Raw genomic sequence first — 12079 nt, forward strand, 5'->3', positions numbered from 1 at the left:
CCTCAGAATTAGATGCTCAGGTTAAAAGATTTAGTAAGAATTTTTTTTTATAATCAGTTATTGTAAGTACCCTTTTGGACAATCATCAATACTTCTTACTGAGAGGGGTCCTGATGGTAAGACAAAATGCCCAAAGGGGCACATAAGTCAAAAAAAGGTTTGGAAACAGTGCTCTAGCCCATCACTGCCTCAAACACATATTGTGGCAACGGTAGCTGTTGACTGTCAAAAAGGCTTGACAACTCAGATGTTACCATTTCATCCAAAGTACAGTAAGGTCAATTCTCTACAACCTGGTATTTACTGTGACAAATAGTTTGAGTGCACTGTGCGGCTTTGAAAGCTACTAAACCCATGTAAACCTACAACTCTCTTACCAACAAGATTGGTATATGTTTGCGGGATCTACTGTTATGATTTTTATGGTAACAAGCAACATCTACTAATTAACGAATTAGAAAACGAGCTTTATGCTTATTTAGGCAGTATAGCTCACTTACTTCTCAAGAAGAAATATGGTAACTTCAGCATTTTTTATAGAATATTTCTCCTTCATTAGCTCCTTACACCTGGAGAAGGCTTGCACAATGTGTATCCTCAATTAGCAACCTGTCTCATTGAGATCCAAGTTCTCATTTACAAGAGAGAATTGTCTTGAAAAACACAAACAAAATGACAAAATATTATTTTCCTTTGTTGTATATATGGTCATATTCTTGTGTTAGTCTCAAACTCTAAATGTCTTGGCCATGTCTTGGTCTCTGTACTCCCTGTCTCAGCTACTGCAGTCTAGACTACAACACTAGTTAGGAATGTAGACCGACCAGTGCATCAAGAGCTTTGCCTTTTCACTCAACCCTCTCTTTACCACAACAAACAGCTGTAGTCCACACTACAGTAACAGCCGCAACAATCCCTCTATTAATCTCCATTGATTCTCTGTCTTTCTTTAGTGAACAGGACCCCGAGATATTTGAACTCCTTCACTTAAAGCAGGAAGACGTCCTGCCTTTCAGCAGGAAGTCTTCCTGCATACTGGAGTTTTGGCCTTCTCCCCCCTGGAAGGATGATCTATGTTCACGCTGAGCAGGGTAAAAACCTCCACATGTGCGGTTCAAGTTCCGTCGGGATATTAAGTGGCAGTCCGCTCTCATACTCCTCTGGGTCCAACGAAGGTCTACCTGTCCACTCTGAAACAAGTCCCCTCTTCACTAGGTCAACCCACACAGACTGGATTTGAAGCTGAAGAGAAGAGCCCTCCCAAACGTGACTCCCTCACTAGAATTATCCTTACGGCATCCAAGATTCCCACGGTACATGAACTCACCTCTGTGAACTTCCCTCCTCCCTTCCAGTTTCGGTTCACCAGCCCACAATAAACCTGTTTAAACCTTTGCCTTGCTCTCTGAGTGGTTCTCTGCATTTTGGGTCAGGTCCTTAAATAAATCATGACAATAGCCTTTGTAATCATGCGGGCTCTGAAACTTCTTCACCAAGTTAAGATGTGGTTTCAAGGAGGTGGTCTGCAGCAGTGTACATCCTTATTAACTCTGCCAGCTTGTATCAGATCAGATATCGTCTCAATTATAGACAAACTGCCTGGTTTTGATATTAGATAAAAGACACCAATCCAGTATTAGGATACATTTCTTTTTTAATATATTACACTGAAATACAATTAAAGCATAATAGTCATTCCAATTCTATGTCTGCAACACTGAAACAGCTAGTAATCATTTATATCTTTGGTATTTTTATTAACTTTTTTCTACACAATCTTTTTTGAAGCCTGATTCCCTCAATCAAAGGGCAAGGTATATGGTTCATTCATTCAACTGGACTATCAGATCGATATCGGCTGGTGTGCTCCTCCAGCCAAGTTGTTGGGGATTGGGATTGGATTAGAAAAAACTTGATTGGTACATTTCTACTACAGGACAGCAAAGCCCTTCAGAAAGAGTAATTTTCCATGATGCAAATGAGTAGTTTTATGTCTTTGAATAATCTGCTGAAGATGATAACAAGCACACCTCAGCTCATATTCTCAAATTTTCAAAGACTCTGGTCAAAAATATATAGTGGCCCCACCTACAGCCTGCAGTCACCTGCAGCCACATCCCAAGAGCCTAAATGCTCTCCATGGATGTTTCTGAGTGGCTCAGTCAGTTGATTATACCTCATCTTCAGGAACATCGATTCACAGAAAGCAACTTGGTATTAACAGCATTGGAGTCAAGAATTATACCTGAGACTTTCTTTTATAAGACCTGAATCAAACCTCTGAAGGTCCTACCAGAGATTTGTAACATTCTGAACTCAGGGCAACTTAAGGCCTCTGAATGATTTTGATGAAAAGATGCATTAAGTCCTCCTACTGTCCTCAGAGGGGTGTGCAGAACACCTAGCCAAGAGACGCCCAGCCTCTGAGTCTGGCAATGATCATGGTGGAGTTGAAGGTGATGATGAGATGCAGTGAGGAGGGGGTCAGGACACTAGGGTCATGACCTGCAGTTTCTTTGCTGACATCTGTAACTGCAGCAAATTTTCCAACATCTAACTCTGACCAATCACAGCTCTGAATGAAGGTGTGACCTGTGGAGCCGCTGAGGCTCCACCCCCCTCATCTGCAGGCAAGGCTGGAGTCTGAGTTGAAGCTGTCGGCCTACAAAGGAGGCTGCATCTGAAATATGGCCCTGCAGCTAACAAAGAGAGACCTTTTCCATGAGTTCCTCATAGATTAATTGTTATTAATTATAATTAATAAGAATTGCAAGTTTCTTGCAAATCTCTCTGGATGTAACTATTTGATGTGATGCCTTCACTCAACCTCATACTGGAAAAAAATTACTCTAGTATTTATAATAGACCAGATATGTTAATTTTCCTTTGAAAGGAAAAAGCAGTTGAGTTGCTTCTGAGCTGAAAGTTCAGAAACATTCAGTTTGTTTATACAGAAACAATTTACTATGAGCACAAGTGGCAAAAAAGAAGAAACTTCTCCAGTGGTCTGTTAAGCAGCAGAACAAAAAGTCAGGGTTTCAGTAAAAGGCTCTGAGGGACCAAGTGAGACCCTGAAAAAGAAAAACAGCCATTTCAAATGTAACATTTGAGACATACAATTAGAAATCCAATTTGAAAAGTGTTTTGTAATTGCACATTAGCATGAAATTACTAAAGAGGAATTGTAAATTCTTTCTGCTTCCTGAGCACACTGAAAGCCATTTAAACCAATCACAGTAGCTCCTCAAATGTAACCAGCTCTCTTATTGGTTAGACTGCCGCACTTGGCTCACAAAATGACCAATGAAGCATCACAAAAAAGGTAAATGGAGAGGGTAAAGTAAGAAGAAAATACAACTGCAAAAAGGGTTTTAGAAGGCAAGGTTAAAAAGAAACAATAATCAGATTTATGGTTTTTGAATCTCCATTTAAAAGTTGGGATTTAGAAATAATAATAATGAATTAATAGATCAAATGTACAATTTCTCCTTGATTATTCTATTTAAAATATCTCAACTGGATTTCTAATTGCATGATTTGATGTCAAATTTGGAATGTTTGTTTTTTTCTATCAGTGACTCTCCTGCACCTCTATATAGGCTGCCTAAAACCTTGATGATTCTAGCAGTCAAAACTGTACCTCAAACTAATCAGATTCTTTAAAAAAAAATCCAAATCAAATTCTAAATGATGGCAAAAGACATCTAATAGAAGTCTGATGCTTGCAGAAGTCTCCCCCGTTGGGCTGATAGTAGCCGATGCATCAGTGCTGGTTGCAGCTGTAGTCCTGCGCTAAGAACTTCTACAGCTTTATGCTGCTCAGCCAGAAGCTCCTCTGCTTCTTGCGGAGGCCAAAGATCTGAACACACATTGGGTCACTAGAGAGTGCTGCTTTTAGTGAGATGTATCTCGCTTACTGTGTGTGCTCCATCTTTGCTCTTTTTTTGCCACCACAACAAATCCCATAATGATTTGCGAGGAGACATCCTGCTGAGAGTTCTGGGATATATTTGCTCATCTAGTGACCATCGATGACTACTTTTTAAGGTGCATTGCGGGAAATGTCGACTCCACAACTTTTTTATCCACTAGGCGTTAGGACAGTCATAAAAAATGACATAACCAGTATATAGTGCCCTATATAGGGATTAGGGTGGACATTCACAGCCTCTAGAGTTAAGAGTAGGCCCACTTGTTAACTGTCCAAAGCCACTGAGATCAGGGACACGTCCACATAGCTATCCTCCAACAGGTCCTTAGAAGCCAGGCAACTGGGTGACATGGATCGTTCCCCAATGATCAGCAACAATTATGTGAGCATAAGTGAAGCAACTCCCTCTGTTCTTTAAATTTTCACATGCCCAGAAACTTTGAGGATTAGCAACACCCCAGTCAGCCTCAGCCGATGACTGCTCACACTGAGCCTGGTTCTGCTGGAGGTTTCTTCCTGTTCAAAGGGAGCTTTTCCTCTGCACTGTCGCTACAAGCATGCTTGGTGTAAGGGATTGCCATTAAGTCAATGCAACCAGCTGGTTTTCCTTAGATAGAAAACTTTGAAGCAAACCCAACTGTATGATCTGGTTGAATTGTCTCTGTAAAGTGCCTTGAGGTGACATGTGTTGTGATTTGGTTTAAATAAACCTAATTGAATTGAATAATTGCAGATAAAAACTGGGCTCCATCGTTCAGAGAGAATAGACAGGGAGAAAAATCCCAGGCAACACTGCCATCTGCTGGACACCACTGAAAGCTACACATAGATCACTTTCTCCTTTAACACAAATAAATGACTTATAGTTAGAAACAATTTTAATTGATGACAAAACTACGTTTCTTGATAAAGAAACTCCTGACTGAATAATTAAATCAGATTTTCAATCCAAATTTTCTTCATTTCAGCTTTTCAATAAATAAACATATCAGGGGATTTTGAACTAAAACTTTTTCTCTCTTCACTTATTCTTTTTTTTCCTCACCATGAATGACACCTTTCATATTAAGGCACCATATATTAAAGAGGCAAATAAATTACACATTTTGCTAGTACACTTTTTCTACATAATTTTCAGAAATTTGCTATTTAGTAGCTGTTCTTAAACTTGAACCTGGACAAACCACGCCACCTAGTGGCCTGAGGCATGCATGGTGCATATATTTATTCCTTCATTGGACTGTTTTATACATCCAAATCTACCTGATGCCAGTGTGAAGGTTGGGCAAGCTCTGAACTGGTGTTAACAGGATTTTGTAACGCATTCTGTAGGACTGAATATTTGTGTTTGGAAACTTTGAGGTTGGTAGAAATTCATCTCTATCACAGGGATGCCCAATGCCCTTTCAAACTGTGGTCGATGCATCCCTTCATCAATAAACTGGATCAAATGATTAGCTTTATACCAGGTCCTGGTAGCTGGATAACATACTGAGGGGATTCAGCTGTTAAATTTAGAAGTGTTGGAAAAGTTGTACGATGGAAGCTTTTCGACAGAATCAGACCCAAACAGTTGAGGAAAACAAACCTGATAAAACCAGCTTGAGACAGTTTTGTTCAATAAACATTTATTTTTTTTACTACTTTAAGAAAAAATATATTTTTTTGTTCTTTTTTACATCTTTTTCTTTTTATACAGTACATTGTGTGTGTTTAGAAAAAAGTTCAAAGACGGCGGGAAATAAAGCAGCAGAGTCACAGACACTGAGGATTCTGGGGAAACAGAGAAACCGTCACATTGACAGAACCGAACAGAGAACTAGTTCAAACAGATCAGAGTGGATTCCAATAAGACCAGAGTGAATCAAACCCAATCAGCGTGAAGAAAACAAGACCAGACTGGTCTGAAGAAGAGTGACTAAGTGTAGGAAAGCTCGCTAGGGACCATTACTGTTTCTGAGGTTTTGGACCTAAAGGTAGACTAAGGGTTTATAGGACACAAACCAATAAATCCCACAGAGATGAGATAAACAAGAAGAGGCTGGTTTACATTCAGAGAGTCTCCTCAGACACACAAAGCAGACACAAAGATGTAAACCCAGGTGTCCACCCAGGTGAGGCTGCAGACGTAAGCTTTGTTAAAACAAATGCGAGGCGACAGCAGAACTTTGGCACCACGTGGAGCTGAAGGGACAGCAGACATCCTCTAGATGATGCCACAGACAGACTGGAGAGGAGGGGGCAGAGCTAGGTGGGGGGTCACAGGCTGTGCTTCTGGATACCTGGAGTGAACTCCTTGGCATTTGGGTTCAGGCTGCTCCTCACCTGCAGGACGAAGAGGAGAAGCAGCAGTCAGGGACAGGAAGCTGACCCTGAAGCAGACACGGTTATCCTGACTCCTGATTGGGTCAACTTACCACCACTTCCAGGTCTGAGGCATCAGTATGAAGGTCTTGGTCCAGAACAAGGAGGCTGAGCTGCTCCTGCAACTGAGCTACACCTCCAGGTGGGAGGTCTCTGGATGGGATGAACCACTCCCACTGTTCCTCCTCATCCAGCATCTCCTGGAAGCAGAGATCGATGAACTCCTCCTCCCAAAGCTCCTCCTCCACCTGCAGGAACATAGAAAAACCAGCTAAAGCTGAAGCAAAGGAAAGCAGACCATCAGATCCGATTGACCTACACTGTTGGACTTTTCCTTTTTTATCCAATTGTTCTGATGCAGAACCAAGTTTCAAAAGTCAGGCATCAGTTTGTGAACTTGTTAAAAACAAGCATTTCCTGTAGTCCCTCCTTTAAAGGAGGATTTTTTTTTACCCCATTTTTACTAAGAGATGCTACAAAAAAGATGTATCGAGTTTAATTCATCTTCAACCAGGGGCCGGTATCTCTGGGAGAAGTGACCCAGACATCCTCTGGGCTCTTCAGGTAGAGAGTTGGCTTCCTGTAGCACATGAGATCTCTATAATCAACACATCCCAACAAATGAGGAGGTGACTGACAGGCGCTTCTTGTTGAAACGTCTTTTTAAAGTTAATCTCAGAACAACACCTTCTGGCCTCAGCTGGGATCGACACGTACTGACTAGTTTTTCCACACTTTCTTTAAGGCAGTGATCCTCCAACCAGGACTGGGGTTCAGCCATGTATCTGACCAGGTTGAGCGTTCAGATGGACATCTGATCATCAGAACAGGGCTGCACCCGAGCAGCACAGGGGAACAGCTTGATATAAGGGTTATAAGAAAAAAAATAGATTCTGTCAAGTTTTGAGACTAAACAGCAACAAAATCTCCTGAAGTTTTCCAGAGCAATATTATTATAAAAAGCACAATACATGATCTTTATGTATCAAATATATCAGGATGAACTGTCAAAAGTTCATGACCACTATCCAGAACTGTCTTGGGAATATTTATATTACTTCTAGCACTGTTATCTGGCCGAATGCTCAAAAATATTTGAAGTTATTTCTTACAAAGTTTTTTCTGCAAACATAAAGACTTACATTTTAAATTTCCCATCATTTATGTGTGCAATCAATATGTGATTAATTCTAAATCTTTGTACTGCTGTTTGTCCTATTTTCAATAATATTTTCAGCTATTATTTTTGCCCTGTATATAGTATTCAGTGATAGGCTATCGTTATTCAGTACATGTATTGTTTCATATATGAAATATCGAATCAAATTTAATTGACAATCAGATTTATTTTCTTTAAAACTTTGAAAATTCAATCTATTCTTGTTCTTCTTTTAAACTGTGCACAATTCGTTAAAACTGCAGCAGCCATCAACCAGATGTTAAAAAGCTGTGTTCAAGTCCTGCTGGGAAAAAGAAGCAAAGCTCTCGGATTTGGGGCATTCTTACAGCCATGATAGCAAAATATCTCCAAATCACTATTTTTGGCCTCGTTGGATAAAGGGTTAGAGAGACTTTAATAATGGAGACGTTGAAGCTATGTGATAACTGGTTGTGGCAGCTGGAAACTGCTGATACCCATTAAAGACAATTGGCTGCATTGAAGCCTGTATTAAAATGTTATGTCATGTTTAGTAAGAAATGAATTGCAATAATTTAGGAATATCCATTCATCGAATAGAATTGTAATTTTCATTTAGTATTGGTTGGTATTGTTTATTCTCTCATTATTATAAAGCCACGTGCCATATCCCATACCCCTCTGTTTGTCAATGGAAGCCACACTTTCCCCCCCTCCGTAAAACAGGCAACCGTTGCAAACATCCGTGCTTTTTAAATAAAAGGTATAGTGGATAAAATTCTTTCAGTTTTGAGATCTGGGGCGTAAATCTTTTCCATCATCATTACTTACCCACTTGTATCAATAAACATTCTGCATAAAATTGATATTTACAAGCACTGATATCTTAATAAATTGATTATTTGAAGTTTTTCTTAAAAATTGTTATTTATCTATGATTTCACTGAAGACTCCCAGATGACTTGCAGAGACACATTTTCTCTTTACCCCATATAAAACAAAATTTAGTTCTGAAAAGAGCATGAATTCTCTATTTATCTACTTTGATTTGTATAATTAACCACAAAACATTTAAATGTTTGGAATATTCCACTTGAGAGTATTACTGCTGCCACCATCTGTATTTGAGGGAATAAAATAGTAGGGGTGGCCAATGATTGGCTAAGGGTGGCCATGGCCACCCTTGGCCCCCCATCTAGCTCCGCCCCTGTCATGATTAGTCCTCAGCTCCTCACCTGTCTGTTGAACTCCTCCTCATTCTCCATCCACATGTACTCTGCAAACGGGTCCTCCTCTGAGCCGAACTGGCTGCTGAGGACCACCTCTCCATTACCGGTAGAGGTGGATGTGGTTCCGATGGTCGTGTCCTTCATGTCTCTGTGAGAGATTTGACCGTTAGCCAACAGGTCTGAGCAGTCAGACTGGCTGTGAGGGCCGCTGACTCACTGAGAGCCAGACACGGCAGTGAATCCACAAAGAGAGACCCAGAACCGGGTCAGAACACGCAGTGGTCCATTTTCTTACCTTTAAACAACCTGCGCGTTGATTTATTCGACGGCAAAACTTCCAAATGCTCGAAGTGAAGAAAAACTCCTCCGACACAGAAATGGCCGCTCCGCTTCTGTTTGTTTACATCTGCAGCGTCAGTGAGGCTGAAAGCTGATTGGCTTAAAAAAGATGTGGCCTTCACGGTGAAAGCAAAAATGTGGAAATATGAAATTCAAGTTTATAACGAACAGTATAATATGTAACAGAATACATATTTGATACTTAAGGACTATTTTTAAAACCTAGCATCAATGTTCAAATGTATCCGTGCTTATTTCCGTTCAATCTGAGAATGGATATCTGGTTAAGAATCTTCTCCTAACTCTGGTCCCACCACGCAACTGGCTTCAGTGAATGTCGCATAGCAAAAATAGGTCAACACAGCAGCTGCGCACCATTTCACCTCCGGAGAGGCAAGAGGTACGGCGGGTTGATCGCTGTGCAAAACATTTTCAACCTCTTGATCTGCAGAAACACCCCGCTCACCCTGAAGAGCATTCTGTCAATAAAAGACGATAAGTAATCATGCCAAGGTCATTAGCTATTCTATTTCGAAATCCACAGTTTCTAATTTCTTCCATCAGAACATAACCACCCAGAACCAGGTGGAGAACATCATGGACCTCTAATCCAGTGTCTCATCAGTTAATGGCTAAACTCTACAGCCACATTAGACATATTTGGAGGAAGTCTTCAGAAACCAGACCTGAGCTGAGTTTTACATGCTCCAAGCCTAATTCAAATAAATGAATAATAATTGCAATTAATTGATCTCATATTGGAGAAATTTACCTGCATTTAACCCATCCCCTAATGGGAGCAGTGGGTTGCCATTGTGCAGTGCATAGGGAGCAATCGGGGGTTAAGGATCTTGCTAAGAGATGATTGAACTCAGAACCTCAGGATTCCAAGTGGTAATCCATTTGCAGCAGAGACAACAAATAAACAAAAAATAACACAATAATCTCTGGATTTCAGCCTTGGAGACTCATGTAACCAAAAGAAACCAAAGAAAAAATAACTGGAGTTTACTTTTTTAACTGTGTATGATGCTCTGATTAACACTGCCCTTGTATTTTCCTGTTCAGTTCCACCAAATGTTCAGTAAATTCAGACAGAACCATGAACCAACATCCTCATATCCCACTTCTTGTCCCTTAGACACTAGAGATCAGCTGGGCGACTAAACATCAGTGCATGCAGAGGGTAGCGCATAGATCAGAGTTTATAAGAAGATTCAGTTCTAACTGTTGGTCAGATTAGGAGCCTGTCAGCAGTTCGCTGCGGTCTAATCTGTCTTTGGAATGTCTACCAATGACTATCAAAAGTTTTAATAAATGAAGATCAATTTCAAACAAACCAGAAAAACCTTCTGGACCTTGTCTTTATTTTCCATATATATAAACCTCTTATCTTTTGAATGATTATCTGAATTTGACTTCATGGTTTCATTCCTTGTATTGTATTAAAATTTATCTCATTCACCTCAAATCTGCATGTATAAGAGAAGGCTGCATGGTGTGTTTATTTATTTATGTATATGCTGGATTTTTTTTCCAGAGTATTGAGACATTTATTTTAAACTGTAATAAAATATAGAATAAAATACCCTCGTTGTCCTTCATTAGGGATATGCAGGGGTGTCAGCGGCAAAGCAAGTTGGTAAAAGGAAGCATTTTAGAAGAATATACTTACCACACACAGTTTCAGACTTTATCTATGGTTATGTTCTTTTTTAGAGCCAATGTGCCACTAGTTAAGCTAAAGCAACACCTGACTACTAAGAAAATATATCTAACATTTTATTCCTAGTGAGGATGGAAAAGACCCTCTGATAGTTTATGTGCATGTCATGCTCCTCAACTACTGATGATAAGATCTAGAGAACAGATGAATGGATCCAGAATTCTGTGTTTTTAGGTAAGGTTTGTTGCTATTCTAATCAACATATTTTCCCACAAAACATCCTGACTTTTGGGTGAAACCCTGAGCTCCTTGAGGCCCCAGAGGATACTATTATTTCATAATATGAATTAGCTATCTTAGACACTAAGCCATAATTATGAGACATTATCTCATTATAAGATACTGTCTAATAATGTGACAGCAATATCAGAGTAATGTCCTACTATCTCATAACTATAAGATACAAGTTTTTTTGTTTTTTTTTAACAGTGCAGAAATTGGCTTCTATAATAGAAGAAAGATGTGCAAACATTTTTTTTAGGGAGAAAAAAATGTTAAACTACACAGCACCACATGGAGTTAAACCAGTTTAACTCTAAATAATATGAAAACAAAACACCAAAATCTCTAAACGCAAACAAAGCAAACATTTTACAATGAAAGACAAGACAACAGTCTCACAGCCACCATCACCTGGTCCAAACACAGGAGTTCAGTAAAGGCAGTAAAAAATGAAATACAAATAATACAAAGAAAAAAATCTAAAATAATAGGGTAAGCTGCAGAAAAGTACCCTGATAGATTTAAACAGTGAAACGGTTGAAAGTATGATGGGAAAACGAGTAGGACCATTCGAAACTGACGATAACTTAAAGATGAATTAGAAATTATAAGGACAAATTTGATTATTTGTTATTATATATATATATATATATATATATATATATATATATATATATATATATATATATATATATATATATATATATATATATATATATATATATATATATATATATATATATATATATATATATATATATCTATATATATATAATTTTTTCTGGGGTGAGTCTTGTTACCTTTTTAATTGTTTTTACCTCCTTATCAGTTAGAGGCGGTACTACACTTTAACTAGTTTGCCAACCGCCATAAAAAAGAAGATAAAAAAAAAAAACACTACAAAAAGAAGAAGTAGTGACTACATATTCATTTATATGTAAGTTTGTAAAGATATTGATTCATAGATAATATGCAGTTTCGTTCATACCATTGAGGTGAATTAATAACTTCTTCTTTTTCTTTTTTTTTTTAATGGCGTTTGGCAAACAACTTATACAGTAGGTGCATTACCTGAATTAATAACTTCCCTCTGACATTACTGATAACCACACTCCAGTCTGCTAGGTGGC

The 12079-nt window shown here is 38.9% G+C and overlaps 1 protein-coding gene across 1 annotated transcript; it reads right to left on the reverse strand.

Moving 5' to 3' along the window:
- Positions 1–5542: 5542 nt before the first annotated feature.
- On the reverse strand, positions 5543–9114 carry LOC119790085 (polyadenylate-binding protein-interacting protein 2-like). The gene is made up of 4 exons (XM_038295423.1): positions 8958–9114; positions 8669–8810; positions 6349–6543; positions 5543–6256 (listed from the first exon to the last, which is right to left on the reverse strand). Exons 2-4 carry the CDS (start codon positions 8804–8806, stop codon positions 6191–6193), a joined length of 399 nt encoding a protein of 132 aa, XP_038151351.1. The 5' UTR covers positions 8807–8810; positions 8958–9114; the 3' UTR covers positions 5543–6190.
- Between the last annotated feature and the right edge of the window lie 2965 nt (positions 9115–12079).

This window comes from Cyprinodon tularosa, unplaced genomic scaffold (assembly GCF_016077235.1).
Source record: "Cyprinodon tularosa strain WSP-4 unplaced genomic scaffold, ASM1607723v1 ctg355, whole genome shotgun sequence".
Taxonomy (NCBI): Eukaryota; Metazoa; Chordata; class Actinopteri; order Cyprinodontiformes; family Cyprinodontidae; genus Cyprinodon; species Cyprinodon tularosa.

Excerpts from the sequence above, each read along its gene's own strand:
- LOC119790085 (XM_038295423.1), bottom strand. The coding sequence starts at position 8,806 with ATGAAGGACACGACCATCGGAACCACATCCACCTCTACCGGTAATGGA. Across the intron at positions 6,544-8,668 it reads AGGAGGAGTTCAACAGACAG|GTGGAGGAGGAGCTTTGGGA; the intron begins GTGAGGAGCTGA and ends ATGTTCCTGCAG. Across the intron at positions 6,257-6,348 it reads CCTCAGACCTGGAAGTGGTG|GTGAGGAGCAGCCTGAACCC; the intron begins GTAAGTTGACCC and ends TTCGTCCTGCAG.